Source organism: Camelus bactrianus, chromosome 25 (assembly GCF_048773025.1).
Source record: "Camelus bactrianus isolate YW-2024 breed Bactrian camel chromosome 25, ASM4877302v1, whole genome shotgun sequence".
Lineage (NCBI taxonomy): Eukaryota > Metazoa > Chordata > Mammalia > Artiodactyla > Camelidae > Camelus > Camelus bactrianus.
In genome coordinates, this window is record NC_133563.1 from 23564579 (window position 1) to 23590961 (window position 26383).

Here is a 26383-nt window from a genome sequence, read left to right on the forward strand (position 1 = left end):
TTATAGTAAATGCCAAGGTGCCAAACAAGCTGGGAATAGAATCAGTCTCTCTAGGAAGCAGCAGAGCTGTGGGTTAGATTTCTTTAATTTTGTTTTGACTTCATTAGTTTTTTTTTTTTAATATGTGTTCAAATAGTGGATGGAATTGGAAATTGTTACAAATGAAAAAATTAACTCAGCTTTCTACTTCTTGACATGGTGGGTGGAGAGGTGGGATGCATGAGGTGGGGAGGTGGCATGGACAAGGTGGGGTGAGGGTGGGAGGGGGCAGGCCTTGGGGGAGGGGAGGGGAGAATGTGGTGACTTCTGTGGTTATGGCCACTGAGACCCATCTCTGCCTCATGGCATTCCAAACATTTGTTCCCTCCAGATGTGCAAGTCAACTGAGTCAACTGATTAAACTTTATATCCAGCTTTGTACTTTGGCAATTTGCATGAATACTGCTTATCAATTAGCCTGGACTGCCTTTACTAAGACTTCAATATCCCCACTCCAAAAAAAATGAAAGAAGCCAGATTTAGGGCTGGGACAACCTAAATCATGGTTGAATCATCCTTTCAAAAATATTCACTGAATGCCTGGTCTCTGCCAGGCCGTCTGCTAGGTGCTGGGGACACTGAGTCCGACAACATGGCCATGGCCTTCAAAGAGTTTATTCCATAGGAACTGAAAGGCTGGGGGAGATAGTGGAGTCAAAGAACTCAATGACTGCCACCCAGGAAAGGTCACATAGCACGACAGTTAGAACATGGTTAATGGAATCAGCTGGCCTTGGTCCATGAGCTTGTTATGGCATTGAACAGCCTTCAGCAAAGAACTAAACCTCTCTGTATCTCATTTTCTTCATCCACAAAGAGGACTGGGCTGAGTTATAGCAAATACAATGGGTAAAACGATGATCCTAAAGCTTACATTTGAAGGAAGAGGGTAAGTTGGCTAAATCAAAAGGAAGGATTAGCAGCTAAGGGATGAGTACTCAGAGGAGAGGGGCAGCCTGAGCACAGGACGGTCGTGGGAAACCTCACGGCACAGTATGGAAACTGTGTGGTCCTCGGCTTAGACGGAGTGTGGGGCAAAGGCAGGCAAGGAAGTAAGGGGTCATACAGGGGAGGGAGGCTGAAGGGGACCCACTGACAGAATTTCATTCAAACAAGTGACATGACCACACTGTATTTTAGTGAGATCATGCTGGGCAGATGGGATTGGAGATAGGTACCAGGACATCTCTGCAGTTATGGGGTGCCAGTGGTAGAAATGCAAAGGAGAGAACACTTGAGATACTAAATATTAAACTCTAGCAGAGTAGGAAGAGCATTCTATTATGACCACTTGATACATAAAGTATTATACTTGTATCTTTGGAAAAATGGGTCCTCTAAATATTGAATTAAAAAACACCCATACATGGATACAAGAGCCTGTTGGGCACGTCGTTGGGTGTGGGGTACAAAGATAAGTTGCACGTTGTCCAAGCCATTTACAGCCTCATGAGGGGGTTGGCACCAAACTAAATTATAATACATGGCGGAACAGGTGTGCCATTAGAGAAGGCCCGCTAGAGCATAAGGATCTGGAAATACTTCTGGAAGGCAAAAGCATCTGAGATGGGGCTTATGGAAGAAGATTTTGACAGGTGGAGAATGGAGAGAGAGCATTGCAGTCTGGGGACACGGAGACCATGACTAGGGACAGAGAGGCACGGAAGCTGAGGATGTTCACAAATAGCAAATAGTTCAGTTCATTGGGAAACTTCCTATATTTATTTTCTAGCAGCATTATTGAGTTATCACTGATTTACACATTTTAAGTGCACAATAGTTTAGACACGTGTTCCCACCATGACTCTTCTTCCCTCCATTTCTCTCACTATAGTTTAGTTTGTATTATCTTGAATTTTAATAAATGGGATCACACAGGATATATTTCTTTTTTTCTGGCTTCTTCTACACAGCACAATTACTTGGAGATTCGTACCTGCTGCAGTTTTTGTCAACAGTTCATTCCTTTTTATTGACAGGTGGTAATTCATTGTATAGCTACACCATCATTGGTTTATTCATCACTTTTTGATGGACATGTGGGTTGTGTGTAGTTTCTGGTTATTACAAATAATGCTGCTATGAACATTTGTGGTTTTTTATGGACACATGCTTTCATTCCTCTTGGGTAAATAGCTAGGAGTGGAATTGCTGGTTTGTATAATAGATGTGTGTTGAACATTTGAAGGAACTGTCAAACTGCGTAGCAAACTGGTCGTAACTATTTTTCATTCCAATCAGCAGTGTATGGAGATGCTAATTCTACACATCTTGTCAACATTAGATATGATCAGTCTTCAATTTTAGCCAGATTAATATAAGTAGTGGAATCTCATTGTGGTTTTAATTTGCATGTCTGTAATGACTAATGATGTAGAACATCTTTTTATGTGCTTATTTCCTACCCATTTACCTTCCACGGTGAAGTGTCTGTACAAAGTTTTGCTCTTTAAAAAATTGCATTATTCCTTTTTTACTACTAAATATAGAGAGGTTTTAGTATATATATTCTGGACACAAGTCCTTCACGATAGATATTCTGCAAATATTTTCTTGTGTTTTCATTCTAAGAATAGGTTTCTAATTATAAAGAAATCCAATTTATCATTTTTTTTTCCTTTATGGATTGTGCTTTTGGAACCTCTGCCTAACCCAAATTTACAAAAGTTTTCTCCTATGTTTCTTTTAGAAGTTTTAGAGCTTTATATTTAAGCTGATGGTGCACTTTAACTAATTTTTGTATACAGTGTAAGGTATGGATTGAAGTCTTTTTTTTTTTTTGCATTTGGAGATGCCATTTTACAGCATCACTCATTGAAAGGACTATCCTTTCTCCATTGTATCACCTTTGAATTTCTCTTGAAAATCAGGTGTTCATCTAATATACATGAGTGTTTTCCTGGACTTAATTATTTTCCATTGATCAATTCATCTATCTTGAAGTCAGTATTCCACTGTTCTGATCATGTAACTTTGTAAAAAGTCTTCTAACTCTTCTTTGAAGCTGCCTGGCTATTATGGGTCCTTTGCATTTCCGTATGAATTTTTTAATCAGTTTGTCAATTTTTACAGGAAAACCTGCTGAGATTTTCATTAGCATGGCATTACGGCTACAGATCAATGAGGGAAGAGTTGCCACCTTAACCATAGAGCCATTTTCCTTTCTGTACATCCCATATTTTCATTTGGTACCATTTTCTCTCTGCCTGAAGGACTTCCTTTAGCATTTCTTATAGTACAGCCTGTGGCTGACGAGTTATTTGAGACTTTGTTTGAATAAGACTTCACTTCACCTCCATTTTTGAAAGGCATTTTCATGAGATATAGAATTGTAACTTGACAAGGTTTTTTTGTGTTTTTGTTTTTGTTTTTGTTTTTTCTTTCAGTACCTGGGAGACATGGCCTGACTCTCTTCTCATTTGCACTGCTTTGGAAGAGAAATAAGCTGCTGTTTTCTTAGTCTATCAGGCTGCAAAAACAAAATACCACAGACTGGGTGGCTTATAAACAATAGACAGTCATTGCTCAGCATTCTAGAACTGGGAGGCCCAAAATCAAGGTGCCGACAGATTCAGCGTCTGATGAAGGCCCACTTTGTGGTTCATAAACAGCGTCTTCTCACTGTGTCCTCATATGTTGAAAGGGGAAAGGAACTCTCTAGGATTTCTTTTATAAGGGCACTAATCCCATTCATGCGGGCTCCACCCTCATGACCCAATCATCTTCCAAATGCCCCCACCTTCTAACACCATTAGGTGTGAATTTGAGGAAGACACAATCATTCAATCTACAGCAGCTGCCTTCTCTTTGTCTTTTTTCTTTGGTGGCTCTTAGGATTTTCTTTTTATCACTGATGTTGATCAGTTTGATGACAAGGTTCCTTGGTGTCCCTTTCTTCATGCTCCTTGTGGGTAGGGTTTATGGAGTGTCTGTGGATCTGTGGGTTTATAGTTTTCATCAAATTTGGAAAACTTTTGCCCATTGTTTCTTCAAATGTTTTTATGTTCTCTGCCCCCTTTGAGGGCCCCAATACAGGTATTGGGCTGCTTAAATTTGCACGATAGCTCATCGATTCTCTGTTTATTTCTCTTAAAAAGTATCCTTGTATCTATTTCCTTGTGGATAGTTTCTATTACTATGTCTTATCTACTATTAATCCTATCTAGTGTGTTTTTCATTTCACACACTGAAGTTTTCATCTCCAGGAATCTGATTTTATTTTTTTTTTTATCTTCCATGTCTTTAACTTTGTGAACATATGGAGTCACATTAATTGTTTAATGTCCTTGTTGGCAAATTCTAATATCTATGCCAGTTCTAGGTAAATTTCAATTGATTGGTTTTCTTCTTCATCAAGGATCATATTTTCCTACTTCTTTGCATGCCTGGCAATTTTTCAGTAGATGCCAGACATTGTGAATTTTACCTTGTTGAGGCTGCATATTTTTATATTGTTCTTCAGCATTTTTTTTTTTTTCTGGGACACAGTTATTTGGAAACTATTTGATTTTTTCAGGTGTTGCATTTAAGGTTTGCTGGCAGGACTGCGTGGTGTACTATCAAAAGTGAATTCTGTCCCTCTGCTGCGGGGAGGTCCTCTGTGTGCTCTACCCCGTGTCCTATGCATCATGACGTTATCTAGTCCCACTGGTAGGACCGGCATGACTCCCAACCTTGGATGAATTCTGAGCAATGTTACCTCTAATTCTTTGGGGTAGTTTTTCCCTTGGACCTTCACGGGTTCCTCACACACATGTGCTGATCAGTATTCAGCTGAACTCGGGGTTACCCTCTTCCAGTCTCCAGAATTCTTCCTGTGCTGCTCTTCCTTCCCTGCTATCTGACTTTTGGACACGAGCTGTTTTGATTTTCCTGGACTCTCAGCTCTGTCTTCCCAACTCAGGGAGGCTTCCAGGCTTTAGTAGAATTCCTTCTCCCTGTGCCATGGCCTGAAAACTCTCAAGGCAGAAAGTTAGGGCAATCTCAAGGACTGCCTTGGTTGTTTCCCAGCTTTCAGGAATCACTGCCTGATGGCCAAGGCCTTGAGCACACCTCCCGCCTGCTCTTTGGTTGTTTCAGGTGGGAGCGTAAGTCTAGCTCCTGTTACTCCATCTTGGTCAGAGTGGAAATCCTGAACCTTGCCTTTTAAGGTAAGTCTTTACTTTATGTCTTTTCAGCATGGCAGTGTTTATTACGCAGGCATTATGGCATTTGCTATCCTTGATGTATTTAAGTGACAGATAAGATTGTATTCTTTTCAGGTCGGTTCAAAGGCATGTACTAGGCAGCCACCATGTGCCAGGCACTGTGTTTACAGAGATGAATCAACCTCAAAGGGTCTCTGCCTTCCTGGCATCAGTTTACAGATACAGCAAACAACTTCAGAAAGAGCTCGGGTATTATCCATGCTTTTGATATTCCCTCCTTTCTCTGGTGCCTGTCAACACCAGCACTAATTTTGCACCAAGGACAGCTGGAGGAAATAAGAAACTCAACTCACATGATTTTACTAATTGTAAGCAGACCTTAGGCATAGATTTAGGGGCAGAAGTTGAAATGCTAGAGGGACACACTTCATGCGGATGGGCTGTTGACTTCTCCATAACAGAACCATAACCACAACAGAAAGTCAGCTCTACTTCAGATGGGAAAAAACAAAGCCTTAAATGGCTCCACCTTAGATCCTGAAGGAACAAAGCAGGGTGGGGTGAGGGTACAAGGTTGATGACACTGGATGACAAATAAGCATCTCCGTAGTGCTTCCAGTCTTGAGATGAGCATGTCCTAAAAGCTGTTTGAAACAATATGTTGACCCTTCATGAGCTGGAGCCACTGACATTTTGTCTGGATCTGAGTCAGGCTGGGTGCTATTTTAAATGAGAAATCAGTTATCCCCTCTGCACTCAAGGAAAATCTTCTGATCATATGTTAAAGCTTTATTTCCAAGGCACTAAGTGAATTTAATTACACCACCACCATCCCCTCCTTAATAAAGTCCTCACACATGTGATGCGGATTTACTAGGAAATTCAATTTCATCTTTAGAAAACAAAACCAGGACAGTCAACTAAAGGATGAAAGATTAGCGTCGTGAAAGCCCACTGGTTGAGTCAAAATGAAAATGCCTCTCAAACGGTAATGAGATGAATCATATTAAAATGCAGATTCTGGCTTAATAGGGCTGGAGTGGGGCCTGAGATTTGGCATCTCTCACAGCCCCCAGGTGATGCACTGCTCCTGGTTTCTGCAGTGCACTTTGAGTAGCAAGGAGCTTAAAGGCATCAAGACATCATTCATGTCCACTAAGTCATTATTGTAACCTGGGGACCCTTCACAACTGGGCTTCAGTTTAGGATAAATTGTTCCCCAAGGTTCCTTCCAGCTCTTATCATGTTCTTAAAACTATAGGTCTAGCACCCCTGTGCTCATGAATTCACCCATTCTATTGGCAGACATGCACTGAGCACCTCCTATGGGTCAGACACTGAATAAGGTCTTGGCTAAATAAGTATGCACTAGATCAAAGCGCTGCACTAAGAAGTCAATTCAGAGAGAGAATCAGGCGATGATAACAAGACGCCATAAAGCTGCTTAAGCTATGGCTGTTAAGAGCACACAAAGGTCTGAGACTCTAACTGCGTTCGGGAGAGCAGGTAGGAAGTGGTGGTGTCCTTGTAGTGGTTCTCAGACTTGACTGTGCGTCACAGTCACCTGCAGGGCTTGTTCAAATAGAGACTGCTGGATCGCACCCCCAGACTTCCAGGAAGCTGGGTTTCTAATGCATCTCCAGATGATGCTGATGTTGCAAACCTGGGACCATACTTTGAGAACCACTATTCTATTAAAAATCAGGCATCATGCTAGACGTCAGAACACAAAGATGACTGGAACAGGGGGTTCTGCTTTGGAGCAGATGACTAGCAGGACTCATAGCTGTGCAGAGGAAACAGGCTTTCCCTCCTTCACCCCATCCAGAATGGTTAGGGCAACTCTGGAAGGGGGTTGAAGAGAGAGAGTGTAAAGTGATGGTTCTGTGCCACATGAACTTTGGAGTCAGAAAAGGCGGGGCTCAAACCTAGTTCTGTCACTTACTGCCTTGGGCTTCATACAATTAAGTGCCATAGAAATGATAGCTGGGGTTCCTCAGAGTAACAACAGCAACGATTCCGTCTTGAGGGAGGGAGAAAGAAAAGACTTCCCAGAGAAGGTGGTATCTACTCTGGTGTGATGACTAAAGAATGACTGGGAGTTCGTGAAGTAGCTCTGTTAGGAATCAGTGGGTAGGGAGGTGAGTGGATGGTTCTAGATGGAGGATGTCATCAAGGTGTCAAATAACACACTGCTCTAGTTACTGAGAGCTTTCTGGAAAGTATGCATGTATTATAGCTTTGTGAATAGGATTAAATTTAAAATTCTTTGAGGAAACTTAGCTTTTCAAAGAATTCCTATGTCCAGTTCCTCTGTGAAGTCAACAAGAAGATAGGTTTCAATGGAAAGTTCATGGTGGACATGGACTGGGAATTTCTGGGTTCGAGTCCCAGATCTGCCTCTTGGCAGCTCTGCCACACCTTGGAGTTCATGTACATGTGTTCTTTCCATTTTAGCTATCATTATCATTACTACCATTCTACAGATAGGAAGACTGAGGCCCAAAGGGATTCGAGAAAATGCCCAAGGTTATTAACTAGTGAATACATACTAGCACAGCCAGTATTTGATCTCAAGTCTTTTGGATCAAGCTTTATAGTTTGGGATTTAAGCTTCTGTTTGATTATTTCAAAAGAGGATTTTCCATACTTACCCAATGATAAAACATGCCAAGAAAATGTGTTAAAACTGCAGATTTTCAGATTCCTTTCTCGGGAGGTGCCAGTTCTGAGGGTCTGGAGTGGGGCCAGCAATCTGTATTTTGAGTCACTGACTCCTTCTCTCCCTACATGAGTATTATCTTTGGGGAAATTTGAGAAGCACCATTACCTGCTATGGTGGGTTGAATAGTGTCCCCCCAAAATTCAGGTCTACCCAGGACCTCAGGGTGACCTTAATCAGAAACAGAATCTTTGCAGATGTAATTAGTTAAAATGAGGTCATTCTGGAGTAGGGTGGCCTGAAATTCAATAATGAGTTTGCTTATATGGAGAGAGGACAGAGATACACACAGTGAAGACGGAGACAGAGGTTGGAGTGATGCCACTAGCTAAGAGTCAAGGAACACCAGGGACTGCCAGGAGCCACCAGAAACTGTAAGGAGCAGGGAAAGATTCTGCCAGAGATCCTTCGGAGAGAGTGTGGCCCTCCAGGACTGAGAGAGAATACATTTCTGCTGTTTTCAACCACTCAGTTTGTGGTAATTCATTATTGTAGATCTAGAATTGCCTTCTGAAAATTTCAGAGAAATAATTATTATCTTAATTTGATATTCTGACATGGAAACCTGGTAACAGTGGTTTCTTCTGGGAAGGAGAACCAGGGATCTTGGGCCTAAGAGGTAAAGGGAGATTTATTTTTTACTGTATGTCCTTTTGTGCATGTTAAACCATGTGCATGTGTCACTGAATGAAAAAGCTAAAAAAATGATTAACTAAATCATTAACTATTTTAAAATGGTATCTTAGAGCACCATGTAGGTTATTTGGGACCAGAGCCATCAATGTATCTGTTTCATGCACTCCACCAAAAGAATAAACAAATCATACAAAAGCCATTCAACATTTAAAGTTTCATTCTAAAGAGTGACTTCCAGGGTCAATCTTGAGGGTCAAGGTGATTTTTAAGCTAGTGATGGAGTCTTGTACAATACGAACAGAAGCTCTGTAAGATGGCACAGAACTCCTGAAGGACACTAAAGGTCAGAGTCCTTGACTCATTAGAATAGAATGGGGAACCCACATCATCTCTATTTTACATCCAGGAATACACTGAGATTACATGCCTTGCTTCATGTAACACACAGAGTTAAGTATCAGAGCCAGGGGTTAGTCATTCATTCTGTTTAATTTTGTATTTCTTGGGCATTTATACAGAGATGTCAGATGCTTTCCTGGACCTGTCCTGGGACCGTCTCCCCCCAGATTCATTCCTGCGCCTTTGCTCAATATCAGGGGCTCGGGGGATCTTTCCTTGATGCTTCTATGTCACATGGCTTCTACCCACAGGAGGCACTGGGGGAGACTGGAGGGCAGGAAGAACAGAAAATCACAGCACCCCTGCCCCACCCACTCCCAACCACCACCTGCCCATTCATGTGGCATCTCTAGGAGCAGCTGCGTCTTCTCCATGGCTCCAGCTTGCCAGACAGGCGCACTGTGGTTCCAACTTCTACAGAGTGGCCCTGCACCCTGGATGCTGGTAACCCTTCCTCCTTATTTTGTCCCTTTAGCCTAAGAGAGCTTGTTAACCTTTGGGCGGTCTCATCACCCTTGTTGGCTTCTCAGCTTTTCCTTCACCCGTATAACCAACAACCAAGTCCCTGCCTTTAATTCCCTCTGTTTAAAATGCCCACAGTAGTTTGTTTTCCTGGTTGGACCTCGAATGAAATCCCTCTGCAGGCTGGATTTTGGCTTCCTGTGTTTGGAAGCCATCCCCTCTGTTCTGGCTCTAGGGGGCGGTGGAGGGACAGCTGGACAACCTGGAGAGGCACAAACTCTCAGACTCCACCAGTGCTTGTAGCTGGGGTCCTCTGGCTCCATTATGACTAATTAGCTCCAGGACCTCCTTCCCCCAGAAGGATAAGGATGCTGACTTCCCAAAGCCAGTCCTAAGGCCAGTCCTCCCCACACCAGCTGCTCTGGGCTCAAGTTCACAGCTCTTTAGGACAAGTAATTCTAAGCTGAAGGGCTACAACATGCACTCAGAACACTGATCGCATGGACACAGGGAGGCTCCTCACAATATTAAGGCTATCCAACTTACAAAGAGGCCAACACAGGTCAACAGAAGTTCCCTTGAGAAAAATGAATACACCACTCTCTGGTCATAGCTGGAGGGTAATTGTCCTCTCATAAATGGTGCCTCATGGTTTTTGGAATCTAATATACTGACTGAGGCAATCTGTGTAAAGAAGAATTTTTCTATCTTGGGACCAGGAGTATCTTGGGGGAACTTCCAAGGCACCACAAAGATCACAGTTGAAGAAATTCTTAATGTCTGTTTGGCTTTGCCCATGGTAACAATGCAGACTATAGGAATGCTGAATAAGAAAGCTGAGAACTCCTTCCCATCTCCCGGGTCTTTCTTGTGTTCTCTTTCCCTCATTCACTCATCAGTCCTTTTGTCCATTCATCCCTCCATATGTTCATCCAACAAATATTTATGCAGTACTGATCCTGAGCCAGCCACAGACTGGGCTGGGCACTGGGAATAAAATGATGGACAAAGCAAACATGGGCCACTGTACTCAGGAAGCTAGTGGGAGAGTCAGATGTCAGTCAGATAAGGACACAAATAAATGTAAAGTCACCAGGTGGTAACAGCTACAAAAGGATGATTCACAGAGACCCAAGTTGAGGAAGCTTTGGGTTTCTTGTGGGCCCCAATGAAGAGGTGATGAGGTGTAGACACCTTCAAGGAAGGATGCGTTTTTCTTACGTTCTTATAACTTCATAGATTATGAAATACTTTAACATACATCATCTCATTTTATTCTCACATCAATTCTGCAATGACAAGGTTAAAAAAAAAAGCAGCTTGAGGATTATCGAGGTGGAGGCTAATACAGATGAAAACATGAGAGAATGGGTCAAAAGACATGGGTAAAGAAGACAGGAAAGTGTTTTCAAGTCTCTATTCTTTATTTACCAAAAACTGGTGGTCTTGCCTTCAGATGCAAGTGCATACTTATAATCTAGAAAGGCAGAAGAAGTAGCACGAACGCACACACACATTCTAGCATTTGAGCTGTGGCAGAATTTGGTTATACTCTAGTCACACCTAGTTTTGCTGAGGCAAGTCTCCAAAGGCAACAGCTATAATTGCAATAACAAAGGATGCTCTTCACATGTTCTGAGTGTGAAAAGGTCTGATGGTCCTTCATCTGGCACCTCTAAGTCATGCTCATTCACCTGGATGCCGTCAGCTAAAAAGGAAGCTCTAAATTTATATAAAGCGGGAAAGAGAAAATTTCATTTACGAAAGGCTCCTAGCTTCAGAAGAGTCAGTGGTGTCTCCCAGGAAATATTAATCAGCTTGACTGAACAGTTAGCACATGTACGTGATGATCACATTAGTCATGACAGGATAGGTTTATGCTGTGGTATAAAATTATCCTGAAAGCTCAGTCATCTGGTGTGACCAAACTTTATGAAAATAACATGCTGTATGTCCTTAAAGGGCCTGAGGTGGGTGGGGTAGGGATCTGCTCCCTTAGGTCACTCAGGAAGCCAGGCTTAAGGAAGCTTCCCCGGTTTTGTAACTGTACCTCCAAGAACAGGTGTGCCCATCACTGCCGCAGCCCGAAAGGGTGCACACCATTTCTGCTCACACTTCATTAGCCAGAATTAGTCACACGGTGCAACGTAACTATAGAGGTGGTTCCCCCTGGAAATTCTGGGGAACATGCGGATTCTTTGGTGAGCACCGCCATCTCTGCCATTATAACCTATTCCCAGAATCTACAAAACTGACCCAGTAGAGGAGGCACAATCATTGCCACAATTCCCCACGCCCTATCAAGGCAAAGAATTCCCTCTAAGCTCTTACTTTTGAGTCCCTGCAGAGGAAGAGAGGAGAATTAGCACTTTTTGAGCTCCTACCATGTAGCCAACACTGTGTGATGGATGCTATGAGTTGGCTTACTCAGCCTAATTGCACCCTCTTTATAATGTAAATGGTTAAAATTATATATATATATATCTCCATCTTTCCAGATTCCCTTGCAGCTAGGGTTCTGGAGACATGTAAGATTCTGCCAGATAAAGCTTTCACATAGTCCCATGAGATTTGGGAGATGGAAGTGAAGAGGACATATTTCGGATGTTTTGACTACCGCTGCTGGCAAGCATGGCTGTCAGCATCAAAAGGAAGAGGCAGTGGCAGCCGGCTTGGAGCTACAGTGTCCAATCCCCAGCTTTGTGTGTGTCACGAGGCAGGTGCAGGCTCCCAGCACTTTCATCCCTACTTCCTGATCCTTGGATCACTGCTCTGGTGTTTCATCCCTATTTCCTGATTCCTGGATCACTGCTCTGGTGCTATACAATTTTAATAGTTTCAATGGCAACCTCCCAGTTCCCCACTTTCTTGATTATCAGTTTTATAGAGTTCTGAAGGTCATTAAGGGAGACCCAATCTAAAGTCTTCTCATTTTTTTTCCATAAGCAATTAATTCCTGCTATTAAGTCCCTCTGTGTTTAAGTTACCTAGATAGCTTTCTATTTCTTTCACTGGGACGTGACCGACCACATTTGCTAAATTCTCTTATATGCATAAGTTCTTTGAACAACTTTCTGAGAATTCTTTTTTTTTCCTTTTTTTTTTTAACATTTTTTATTGATTTATAATCATTTTACAATGTTGTGTCAAATTCCAGTGTAGAGCACAACTTTTCAGTTATACATAAACATATATATATATTCATTGTCACATTTTTTTCTCTGTGAGCTACCGCAAGATCTTGTATATATTTTCCTGTGCTGTACAGTATAATCTTGTTTATCTATTCTACAACTTTCTGAGAATTCTTAATTGTTGAAATGAGTAAACTTGTACTTCCAGGGGGCCTAGGTTTGAGCTAAAACAACTACCAGCATAAATTTGCTTGAAGTCTCATGTAAAAGCTTTAAAATTCACATGAATGAACTCTATAATAAACTCCATTCTCCCAAAATTCAGAGAAAAATTCATGTTCCTAAAAGATACAGTTTTTCATTCAGTGGTTTTACATATTCCCTGATAAAACCTACTTTATCTAAGAGGTTATGCATAACCTCATTTCAAGAGGCATTTAATCTGTGTAACAATTCTGAAAAGTAGGTCTTATTGTGCCCATTTTATAGATGGATTAACTGGAGCTTGGAGAGATAACATAAAATGTCCAAGATCCAAAGAGCCAGGATGTAAACATAGGTCCTTCTGTTTCCAAAGGCACAAGCTCTTTCCGCTACAACACACAGCCTTCTAGAAGAGCAACAATTCATTAGTTCTTAGCTGCTCTGAACGTTGGTTTGTAACAAGTTTGGTCAGTTCATTTAGCTCCATGCTGCTAGGTACCAGTTAGTTCTTCTTCCCTGTACAGACTTCAAAAACTATAAGCATCTGCCACAAAATGGTGTATTTCCCACCTTATAAAGAATTCAGAAAGAAAAGATGGATGGAACACAAGAGGAAAATCTGCAGAAGCAGAAAGAAATGACTAAAATACACGTTCTATGTTGCTGGCTGCCCACGAACGGCGCTATTATAACTCTGTACACAGACATAATGATGACAGATTTGTGAAGTCTGAAAACCTGAGCAAATTGAAGTCAGTGGGATCCTGGGATTACTATGGTATCTGCAGAAATATGTTGGTTTGAATTCCAGCTCTGGCGTGTGCACGCATTGTGCCTGTCTCTTCTCTGCATATCTGACAGCTGGCTAGAGAAGCCCGCCATCAAGACTTACTGCATTATTTCCATAAAACTGTATGTGGCCTTGGTAGGACTTCACCCCTGTTTAGTGACTTAAGTCTTGTCTCTATCTTTCCTGGAGAATTTAATCTAAAGGCACTATTGGCAAATTGACACAGTTCTTCAAACTGTCAGCTACTACAGATGCAGTATCAGACAGAAGCGTATAAAATCACGATGGTGTGTTCATCTGCATGAAATGATATTTTATACTTTCCGATTCAATATTGTGCCTAGGGCTTTTCCAGCAGTTAATAAGACTATCTTAAAAATTCGTAACGTATCTTCATGACACTGAGAGAATCTTTTGATAATCTTATTAAGGATGGATATTTCTGGACCAGGAAAAAAAAAAAGGTAAATGGGAAGAGATTACACTTGCTAAGTGCCTACTATGTGCCTGGCATTAGGCACTTAATTTTTTAATCCTTAAAACAGCACATACATAGAGACCCTAGCACCTTCATTTTATATATTAAAAAAAAATTCAAAGAAGTTAAGTAAATTGATCAAGGTCATCTGGATAATAAGCAGAAAAGCTAGCAATAAAACTCAGGTTTGTCTGGCCTGAAACTCAATCATCTTTTCAAGGCAGCACAACAAATCCAGTAAAAAAAAAAAAAAAAAAATATTGCCAGAGAGCTTGAAAAAACAGCTCCAAGAATTTTAACTTCTGAATCTGGTGTTTCGTTTCCAGGTAACATGAGGAAACATTTTTCCAATTGCCTGAATATTTAATAATACAGGAAACGAAAACAAATTGCACTACTTGGCCTTTACTGTGTGTTTCATAACAGAGGCGAAGGAGAGGGTTTCATTCTAGGAAAAAAAAAAACCAGCACCGTATTCCAAGTCAAATTGTGTCTACAAAGGGTAAGTGATGTGGCATTTTAGATAAGAGCAAATTAACGTTAGAAGATTTTGCAGTTTTGATCCCCCCTGACCAACGGTTACTGCTCAAATGTACCGCTCCCTGTCCTCACGTCTCTGCTTATTGCCTTTTTTGGGAGATTTATTTCACTGTCAAAACCAGCCTGGTATAGTGACAGCCACACTCTGACTTGCAGTTTCTCCAGCCCCCAGCTCTGTCATAACAGAAGAGGACACTCCCTTCAGACCTCTGCTACTTTCCAAGGAGAGGTCAACACTCCTTAAGGCCATCTCTTAGCCACGCTGCCCTGTTCACTCCCTGTATCCCTGCCCTCCTGGCGGCTTCCAACTTGAATAAAATAAACTGTCTTTTTCTCTAGGCCTCTCAGTTGTCATCTCTATATCCAGCTCGCATCACCATGGCGAAAATAAATCTTGATCAAAACTCTAGATGGGGCATAACACTGTTTACTAAGCAGGAACCTACGCATACTGATTGGGGCTGTCCAAGATGTTTTTAGCCAATGAGCTCAGGAAATGAAGTGCTGGGGTTAACCACATTTGTCTTATAACTAATTATCGCTTGTCATATACATATCAGACCTATTTTCAGAAGCAGAATGTAAATACACTTTGTGATTTTTTTTTCCCATGTTTGCCTCCAGATGCATTTTCTGCCTTTCTCTGCTTTGCCCTGTGCTCCAAGATGTCAAACTCTATCTAATAAACAGCACCATTCAGACTCCCTAGCCTCTGGCTCCCAGTGGCATGTAGCTAATAGGAAGCATCAACAGGAGATTCTAGGGCAGGAGATGACCTGCCTCCCACCCTCCCTGGGCCACTGTGTGTCTCCCAGAGCTCTGGTCCTCACTTGTCCCCTTTGTTCCTTGGCCCCAGGGGTGGGAAAAGCTTCCCGCTGTTGCTAAGCCTTGGGTGCTTCTCCATCCATTGTTGGTTCCTTTCACACATCCCACTCTTTGGTAACTGGGGATTGAACCCAGGACCTCGTGCATGCTAAGCACATACTCTACCACTGAGCTATACCCTCCCCTGCCACTAAGTTCTATTTTATGATTCAAATCTCAGCATAGACATCACTTCTTTGGACAGTATTCCCTGTTGCCCTCACCCACCCCGCTCCAAAACCAGAGCTTCGGATTAGGTGGTCTTCCGGTGCGGCAGTGCCCACAGCCCCCTCCGCTCCCCCATCCCTCGTCCGTAGTACTGTTTTGTAATTGCTGGTGTGCTTGTGCTTGTCCCCGCCTCGACGGGAAGCTGTGTCAGGGCAAGAACTCTGTCACTGCTGCAGCTTTAGCATCTAACAAAGAATGATCAAAACTCCCTATCTAAAAGTTGAAATTAAGGAAAGAAATCTCAACCCAGCTTCATGGACTGGCAATGTCAAAATTCCTATCCTAGTGTTATTTAGAAACAGAGGGAGTGTTTGTCAACAGACACAGGCCCTGTATGTCCAGGTGGGTGTTGTTCTAAACGTGTCTTCAGCTTTCTGTGCCCAAACCTATCCTCTACTAAGGAAGACAAAATTTCACACATGCATCGAAGGGAGGGAAGGCAGGGACTGCTCTGTGAACCTCCCTCTCTCTCCTTCGTCCCCATGACCCAGTGTCCCAGTGCCCAGGTAGGTGATGCCTGCTTGAGAAGAGAATGCCTGCATGATAGCACTGGGTTATTTTCAGAGGCTTCATTATCTCAGTTGGAAAATCCTGGGGCAGCTTTTTGCAAACCAAATGGAGTCCAATTAATGTATCAAGAGCAAAGTGTCAAGACCTAAATATCGAGAGTCAACATCAGCAAAAATCTCTCAGCAACCAAGTGGTCAAGTTCAATGTCTCGAAGTGCTCTTAGAAGGCGGGAAACTGAGATTTTCCTGGAATGGTGTTTAGATGCACAGGAATGTACTAAAATGGACTCATTTTACTGTGTATTGATGGAAATCACAGGACCACGCTTGGCGAGCCCTCTCCTCAACTCTTTTTCTCAAGGCTAACCAAAGATAGTTAAATTCCCTTTTTTTAAATAGCTCACCATCACCAGGGAAGCCTTACTAATTCATCTCCCACTGATCAAAAATGTATGATAATTAGGATGAATACAGTACTGAAGTTTATCTATGGAGGAAACTGATTTTCTTAAAAAATAACAAGGCTATGAAAATGTTTTTTAAGCTCATTAAGATGAATCTCTGGTGCACTCTGTTGTACACAAAGATGCAAATGATGCAATGGTTATTCTTGGGAAAACACATGGCTTGGCCACTCATGTTCATCTCCTCTCCCTTAAAAGATCCCAGTAAAAAAGACAGTAAAATAGGTGTAAACCTGCAAGAAAATAGGAGAGGCCAGAGTTCAATGCATGTTTGAAGGCCAGACAGCAGTGGATTCAGGTAACCGACTACAGAGCAGAGTAAGAGCCAAGGAATTTACAACCTAAAGGGCTGCAGAGAGGATTTCAGTGAAGTGTGAGCCCCTTGGTTCTGCAAACCTGCAAGGGCTTGGAATCTCCATAGAGAGGCTAGGGGTGATGCAGGGCTGAATACAAGGGTCCTACGTGAGGTCTGCAAGTTGAGCAGTGGGACTCCCAGAAAGCTGGCAGACAGACAGTCTCCAACTACCCCACCACGCACACCCAAGGAAAGAGACTGAATGGTTCTCCCCTAAGTCAAGTCAAACTTCCAAACACCAACATTTGCGTAATTGGGAGGGGTCTCTTAGTGAGGCTGATTCTTCAAGCAGCAACTGTACATGAATTCTCACCAATGATTAAGCCCCACACCCCCACACACCGACTTCTTAGTCTCTCCATGTAAAAAATGAATAGACATCTAGATATCTGTTGAGATCATGTGGATTTTCTCTTTAGACTTACTAATATCATGTTGTATTTCATAATATTAGGTGATTTTTGTATTCCTACAATAACCCAATAATGATCATGAATTGTTCTTATATACTATTGAAATTGATTTGTCAGCACTTCAGTTAGAAATTTTATGTCTATACGTGTACAGTGAGAACTGTTTGTATTCCACTTTATGTCATATTTCTCAAAGTCTGCTACAGGATTATACTTGTTTTGTAAAGTGAAATGGGAAGGTTTTAATATTTTTCTCTAGAAAAGTTTAAATAAACAGTTTAAATGTCATAGGAATTATTTGCTCCTTCAAAAATTAAAAGCAAAATCATCTAAAAATGGAGCATGTTTAGATGTCAATTTTTTTTACTTCTTAAATATTAATCCAATCAGATTATCTAATTTTTCTGGAATTAGTCATGAGTTTTGAGTTCCCACCCAGCTCAACTACCTTTAAACAAATTGTAGAAATAATACTATATATTCCATTTCCTATATTTCTCAAGTGCAAAATGTGAGCACAGTTTAAACAAATACTAAGGTCATCTCTTGTTTTTCGCACATTCTTCCTACAGTAACAAAATATTTTGCTGGAGTTGCTTAGGTAAGAAGCAAGAACAGAGAGAGGGATAGAGAGAGAGAGAGAGAGAGAGAGAGAGAGAGAGAGAGAGACAGATGAATAAGCATGACAAAATAGTAATCTTGGTGGCAGAGGGAAGTTCACATTTTCAAATGAAAGTGGCAGCTCATCCAAAGGTTACTACTCATGGTTTTTTGTTTGTTTTTAGTTTTCCACGCGATGGTAAAGTTTAACTTATTTCTTTAATTGAAGTTGAAAAAATAGAACATTGACTTTTGTTCATGATACAGATGGCCAGTTACAAGCAATTCCATAGCCGTGTGTGTGAGGAGGCTTCCGGGTCCAGCACAGTGGTGGTCTACACAAACTCAGAAACCCCTCCGCTATGAAAGCCTGGATATGCTGGATAAGATATAATAAGTTGAGTCTGCTTGTTTGTATTTTAATGTAATACTGAGGTTGCCTGGCAGGACAGAACTGTACTTTTCTTCTTCTCCCCAAGGCTATTTAGTGAAGATTTATTTATTTAATATTCTACTTATTTATTTATTATTGTATTATTTAATAATTTTATTTTGGTGAGGGGGTAGGTAGTTAGGTTTGTTTATTTTTAGAGGAGGTACTGGGGATTGAACCCAGAACCTCATGCCTGTTAAGCATGCACTCTACCACTTGAGCTATACCCTCCCCGACAAGTGAAAGATTTTTTAAGTTTTGAAAGGGTAAGAATATAAAAAATGGGCAGGTAAACATGCCATTTATCATTTATTAACATATCATGTATTTTGCTTTGTATCAAGCAATGTTCTAGAAAGCTGGGATATTAGAATAAAAGCAGGGGATATCTAAGACCTCAAGGGCCTTGTGGCTTTAAGAACTGGGTAGTCATGTTACAGAAAAAATCACAGGCCATTATAAAGGATGCTGTCATGGATGGGTCGACATCTGAGGTAGAGCAGGACCTGTGCTACACCTGTGCTGAGGCTGAAAGGTGACTAGGAAGCCGTCAGGGAGGCAAGTGAGGACGTGCACAAATTGTTTAAGGGTCGTTGGAGCATAAAGGACAAGATACAAAGGAGATGGACAGTTAGGAGAGAGCCAGAACCTCATGAGGTTTTTAACGCAATACTGAAAAGTTTCAAACTAGTGAAGGCGGCAGGGAGCCATTTTGACCAAATGGGTAAATTCGGAGTGTTTCACACTCCCCCGACCAACTGCGTGTAGGGTAGATGGCAGAGAATGGGGAAGGGACAAACTAGAAACTTGAAAGCGCCCAGTAGAAAATATGTCCAATTAGCCTGGAGGACTTAGGAGTGCCTGGGCCTGGACTAGGGCAGTGGCTGTGAAGGCAAAGAGCTGAAAATGAAACACAAGAGACATCTGAGAGGTGGAATTTTTTAAAAAATGTCGTAATTATTGACAAACGCCACTAGCAGTGACATTCCTGTGGATTCAGTCCCTGCTGGGTGACCTTTTTCATGGAAAGAGCAGCAATCCTGCCTGCTGTTCTGTGGCTGTTTCTATTTGACAAATTGAACATTAGTGCTTTTCATGCGAACTCTTAAGTAGCTGTGTGTCACCAACCCAGGGGATCAGCCCCGAGGTGCTGTGGCATTTATCACTGGTTCTCTGGTTTTAGCATCCAGGAGACCGTTAATTCCGGGCCATGGTGCTGACAGTTCAGGTGAGCTGTTCTGCCAGGTGCTAAAACTGAAAGCAGTGGGGTGTCATCATTAAGAAATTGAGCTTGGTGTCAGCCAGGCCTGGGTCTGAACCCCAGATTTACCACTTGCTTCAACTTTTGTCTCTGAATCAAGTTTCATTGTCTATAAAAGAGAGGTTAGAGTACCTACTACCTAGGGTTGTTACTTGGATTAAATGAGATACCTCTGAAATTCATGCATAAATGGTGGAGCTAACATTCCATGAAGGATCCAGGGGACACCAGAGTCGACACTCCCTTTCTCTTTTATATTTAATACATGCATTCTTTTCTCTTTTTTTTGATTGAAGTATAATTGATTTACCATGTTGTGACAGTTTTGGGGTTATAGCAAAGTGATTCAGTTATATAAATATATACACATATATATTTTTTTCTTTTTCAGATTCTTTTCTGTTATAGGTTATTACAAGATATTGAATACAGTTCCCTGTGCTATATGGTAGTTCCCTGTTTTTTATCTGTTTTATATATAGTAGTGTGTATCTGTTAATCCCAAGTTCCTCATTTTACCCTCAAACTTTTCCCCTTTGGTAACCATAAGTTTGTTTTCTTTGTCTGTGAGTCTGTTTTTGTTTTGTAAATAAGTTCATTTATATCATTTTTTAAGATTCCACCTATAAGTGATATCATATGATATTCGTCTTTCTCTGTCTGACTTACTTCACTTAGTATGATAATCTCTAGATCCATCCATGTTGCTGCAAAAAGACATATTTCATTCTTTTTTATGGCCAAGTAATATTCCATTGGGTACATATACCACATCCTCTTTATCTATTCATCTGTCAGTGTGCATTGTGGTCACTTCTATGTCTTGGCTATTGTAAATAGTGCTTCTATGACCATTGGGGTGCATGTATACTTTGGAATTAGAGTTTTCTACAGATATATGCCCAGCAGTGGGACTGCTGGATCATATGATAACTCTATTTTTAGTTTTTTAAGGAACCTCCATACTGTTCTCCATAATAGCTTCACCAATTTGCATTCCCACCAACAGTGGAGGAGGGCTCCCTTTTCTCCAAACCCTCTCCAACTTTTCATTATTTTTTAAAATGCTACACTCTCAGTTTCTATTTCCCTTTTGACCCAAGAATTATTTATTTCATAGAGAGCTTTTAAAAATCCATCAAGAAAGGCTTTCTGTGCTTTGGTTTTGTTATTGATTTTCCAGTTTTATTCCATAATCATCAGCAGGTGTTTTTGTATTATTTCTCATAATTATCTCATTTTTTTGGTGACTAAATGTATGGTTAATTTTGTGAATGTTCTTTGTGGATTTGAAAATAAAAATGTATTCCTCCTTTCAGGGAATAAAGTTTGTGGTGTATCCAGACCTCCCTTAATGATGTTGTTTGGGTCTTTTGTATCTTTATTTATCTTTTGTCCAATTACCCTTACTTGGACTGAGAGAGGTAGGTTAAATTACTTAATATTAATATGCTTCTACTTCTTCTTGCATCTTCTGCAGTTCTTGCTGTAAAGGTTGTTGCTGTGAATTCATAACTGCTGAATTCTGTTCCTAGTGAATTCTGGCCTTTGGCAGAAATCAGTCCTTCTTGGTCTTGTTGTGTGCTTTACCTCTGCCCTTTACCCTGTCATAGGTCAAGATCAAATCGATGCTTTTTGTTGTTGCCATTAGTTTACATTTGCCTTATATAATCTGCCCATCTCTTTATTTTTTTGCGTTTCAAATTCACTTTGTGTTAGGTACGTCTCATGTTCAGCACAGAGTTGAGTTTTGCAGAGTCTACATTTCTGACTGCTGTGTTATACTCTGCCCAGCATGTGAATGGAGTTCCATAAAATAATTTTTTCTTTTCTTCTTATATTCAACCAGGGTCAAGATTCATTGAAACCCCTAATCTTTCTTTTTCAGCTTTATTGTGGTATAATTGACAAAACTATAAGATATTTAAAGTGAATATCATGGTGATTTGATACGAATACATTGTGAAAGAAACCTTTAACATTTTACTATCAGCAGTTTGGGATTTGTCTGGATAGAGGTCCCCTCCTGGAACTTCTGACTTAAGTGGATTCTTGTTTTCAGTCACATCTTCGGAGGACATGCTCTCCCTCACCACCTGGGAGGCCCTACATATACTTCAATGGTGGACTTGAAGAGCACCGATATAAAAGTTTAAAAATGCTTCCCCTCTACTGGCTTCACAAAATGAAGCCTCCAATATTTAAACTAAGGCCTGATGTCTTCCTAAATATTCTTTAAAATGTAATTAAATGCTTGGGAGAAATGTCATAGCATGTAAGTCCACAGCTGAAAGGAACCCTAGAATCAACCACTCAAATTCTTTCCCTAATGCATTAACCATTTCAACAATATCCCAAGTTTCCTAGACTCTGTATTTTTCTGATGATGGTAAACTGACACTGTCACCCATTCTAGAGGCATGAGAGTAAAGCTCAGTTGTATCATATATTAGCTATATGACAACAAGAATTTATGTAAGCCCTGAGCCTCAGTTTTTTAATCTATAGAATGGGGATGATGGTAGAAACTCAGAGGACTGAGCATGGTTACAAATTCAAGGACTAGGCAGAAAATGTGAAGACCCACACAGGTAATTAATTGAATCCTCTAAGTGAAAGGCAACAGGGGTCACTAGGAGAGTTCATTCCTTCCCAAAGTAGAAGCCTTTACTGGTCTCCTACAGATTAAAGCCTTGCCTGCAGCAATGTGGGCCTAATAATATCACTAGGTCTTCTATTCTAGACAAGCAGACATCTGGCTTTTTAATGCGAAATTTCCCAACTATTCAGTGTGGCAACTGATTCAAATTTCTTTGCAATCTTAGACCATTAAAAAAAACATAGCTGTGGGCTGGGGACACCTGTAAGCCACCACTTTGTAGGCTCTGTGCTGCAGTAATTAGCATGATGCCCAGCACAAGATAGACACTGGATAAATTATGAATTCATCAGATCTGAAACCTTAGACTTAAGACTCTTAGGAGAAAGGACTTGTTTGATTGGGCAGGTGAGAGGCCATGGGAGAGGACACTCAGAAGCACCAAGACATCAACTGTAAGCCCAGGAAAGTGGTAGAAATTGGGGGGGGGGGCAAGGCAGAGAACAGGTAGAGGTGAACCATCTTAGCATTCTGCCTTTTCTGACTCATCCTTTGCTGAAACTCCCTAACTCTGTCTTACAGTGGCCGATCTCTGATCCTCGTGCAGATACAGCCGACACAGGAGACGTGCGGTGAGTGGGGCAGATCCTGCAGCTGCCTGGGGTCAGAAGGGCAGCAGCTTCCCTTGAGTAAGTTTACTGGGAAGAGAACAAAAACAGCTCTGAGCTGGGGGCCAAGCAGGCAACTTTCTCTCTGCTCCTGTTTCCTTTGGGTTTTCCCCATCAGCAACTCTGAGCCTAGCCCAATACTTCCTCCTCAGTGGGGCTGCAGCTGTCCCACGCAAGTGATAAATAAGGGCCAGTAGCGTGTTCCTATTTTTAGCCTTTGAATGTGGATGCAAAGGTCACCAAAATTCCCCATTTGCTGGCTCCACTCCTCTCTCTTCTCCACATGTCTGTGAATAGCATATTTTCCTCCCCGATATATGTTTTCTGTTCAAGTGAATAAGGCTTTTGGGGGAAGAGAGTGCCTTATGTTTGCTCATCTTGGCTGAACTCCTAATCATCATGGGTTGGGTTATGCACCTATTCTGTGGCAGAGAAGTCAGGTGCAGACTTTGGGAAACAGCACCCCAGGCTTGGATGAAAGCCACTCCACAAGGCGAGGTTCAGAGCAGAAAACAGCATTCGGGACCCTCTCATCCAACCTGACACAGTTGTGGGGACCAAAGCCCAGAGAGGCTCACTCCCTTATCACTACCTAGCACCAATAGCAAAGATCATTTTAGCTTATATTCACAGACGGTTTCCCTGGGCTAAGCACTCTCGGTGGATTTCCAGATCGAATCCTCAAGTCAATGAGGTATCTATCTCCATGATTCCCATTTTACATATGACAAAACTGAGGTTTGCTGCTAGCAGAAACTTGCCCAAAGTCACATAATGGGCAGAGGCAGACCCAGGGGGGACACTTAAGATCCTGACTCCAACGATTCATCTTTTTCCAGAACCAGAGCTCAGTGTATAGATTCTCTCTCACGAGGCACAAAGTGAGGAAGGAGAAGAAGGTAGAAGAAGGGGGGTAGGGCTGGCTCTTTGACGCACACATTCCTGCAGCGTGGCCCTTCCAGGCTGTCCCTTGGAAAGCTCTGAGTGTTTCCGGAACACGAGCACAGCCTGGGATGAGCCCCCTTACGACCTCAGAGGCCAAAGAGCTGCTGAGCTCCGAGGAGAGCCTCTGCCATCCTTACCTGTTCTCGGGGTCGGCCAAGGCCAGGCTCCGCGTGACGTAGCACATCTTGAGCGGGATGCTCTTCCGGTCTCTGTGGAAGGAGAGGGACTGCGATGACAGCGGGTCGGAGGAGCTGCCCCCCAACCGAGGGGACTCAGGCGGAGGCGTCTCCCACCCGATCTCGGACACCGGGGAGCCTTTCCTCACGTAGGGCGTGGCTTCTCGCATGTACTTCACTGCGGGCAGAAAGAGACAGTGAGCGCTTCTCAGAGCATCCGGCCGGTGTCTGTAGAGTGCGGCGCTTCTGACCCTTGAGTCAGACAAGGCTCTTAATACGGAGCCTCTTACATCCTGAACAAGATTCAGAATGTCTGTTCCTCTCATAAGAGTTATTCTGTTCCTTAAATTATGGGCCGATGTGGTTTTTAGAACTTGCCATTAGGAGGGCCTGAACTTGAGAATTACTCTCAGCTTTTTTCAATTATGACAACCTCTACCCTTTCTGATTATAAGGTGCATTCTGGGAAAGAGGCTGAAAACAAATGGGCAGAGCATGAGAAAGCATATCTTAGGCTAAAGGACACACAATTATTCACTTTAGCTGTAGGGAATCTGGTGGTCACACTTACTATCCACGTCACCATTTTTCTGTTCAGAAACAAGGATAAACTTTTCCATTGACTAGCGCTAAGAACATATATGCAAAGAAATATCCAGAAGAACACTTATTTTGTAATGGTACAAATCCATAAGAGCAAAAATATTACTTGTACAAAAAAAACCATATTATCAAATCTATAAAAAATATATATATTACTTGTAAGAGCTGAAAACTAGGAACCACCTAAATGTCCATGAAAAAGAAAAAGAACTGGTTAAATAAACTGTAAGACAACTTTATACTCATTTTAAACAATGAGATAAATATAGATGTGTTGATGTAGAAAGATCTATAAGATCTATCATAATTTTTTAAAAAGTTATAGAGAAAACAGTGTATATACTGTAATCATTTTGTGTATAAAATCATAAACATATATGTTTTTATATCAATGAGTATTTCTGGACAGAAAAATGAGAAAGTATTAATGGTAGTTAGCTCTGGGAGTGGAATTAAAGTCAAGATGATGGAGAAATACACCTTTGTTATTTATTTATTACCCTTTTATACTATTCTCATGTTTAGCAATATGCCTATATCACTATAAAATTTAAAGAAAAAAATAGTTTAAGAGCTGAGTGGAGCAAAATGAAATTCTGCTCTTTGATATATCTGCTTGGTCTTCAGATGTTATTTGCTGATTCTGAATTTAAGCATTTAGTTCTTAGACAGCTTTTGAGTTGATGGGGCAACTGGATTCTTGGTGCATGCAAAATAAACTTCCATGGCCTTCTCTCTGTCACTCACACAGTCTGGTTCTCTGTTGCTTAGGGGTAGGGGAGGGATTTGGCCAAGTCCCTTAGAAGTATGTTATTATACACGGCAGTGGATTGGAGTGGGTACAAAGAGATTTACATAGTTTATTCCTTATAAGACAAATACTATTTTACACATCAGCACACCAATGCCCATTAGCGTGGCTTATGTGGCTAGTAAGTGGTGAAGATGCAATCTGATTTCTCAGAGAGCATATTCTTTCATGAAATCTGGCTACCCTACCTAGATGAATGATGCAAACTGAGAAGCTAATAGGTTTGGACTTTATTCTGTAGGCAGCAGTGATAGCCATGGTGGCCTATGAGCAAGAGAATGGCAGAATAATTGGAGATGAGCTTCAGAGAGAACTCCAGGAGAAAGAGATTGAGTGCACTAGAAGGAAAAGATATTAGATGTAGATCTACCAGTTACAGGGCCATCAGGGATTACTTCCAGAGATAATATGAACACTCAGAATATCCATATAAGGTGCGAGTCATCACAGAAATGTGTGGTTTGATCCACCATGAGCAGAGCCAAGTCTTAGCCTGGAAGCAAATATTTACTAAGTAGCCACTTCCTATGTGGTACAGAACTTGGGAAATTTACAAAGGAGAGAAGACATAGCAATGCTTTGAAGAAAGGGCATCCTATTGGAAATGATATTCAATACAGAGTAATCCTTTTAACTGAGCAACTGAAAATAAAGAAAGAGAAAATAAGTTAACAAGGCTAGGCATGATAATTGAAAGATTCACTCATTCAGCCAAAATTCATCAGTCGATTTTCATGTGCCGTGGACTGTGCTGTCCATGAGAGATGATAAGAAATGGCCTCTGATTAAAAGAAGTTTAAGCCTAGAAAAGGAGGAAGGGGAGCTAGTAGATGACATGAGTTCTTATGTTAAATCTTAAACCTGGTTTAAGGAGGTCCCAAGCTGGACAAGTGCCTAAGCCCT

At 41.5% G+C, this 26383-nt stretch overlaps 1 protein-coding gene across 2 annotated transcripts in view; it reads right to left on the minus strand.

The window, feature by feature from the left end:
- Window positions 1-26383, minus strand: part of SNTB1 (syntrophin beta 1) — a 199922-nt gene that overhangs the window by 81883 nt on the left and 91656 nt on the right. For both annotated transcript variants that reach the window (XM_074352997.1, XM_074352996.1), the window contains exon 3: window positions 24028-24244. In XM_074352997.1, the coding sequence (XP_074209098.1) occupies window positions 24028-24244 (217 nt within the window). The remainder of the gene's footprint in view (window positions 1-24027; window positions 24245-26383) is intronic.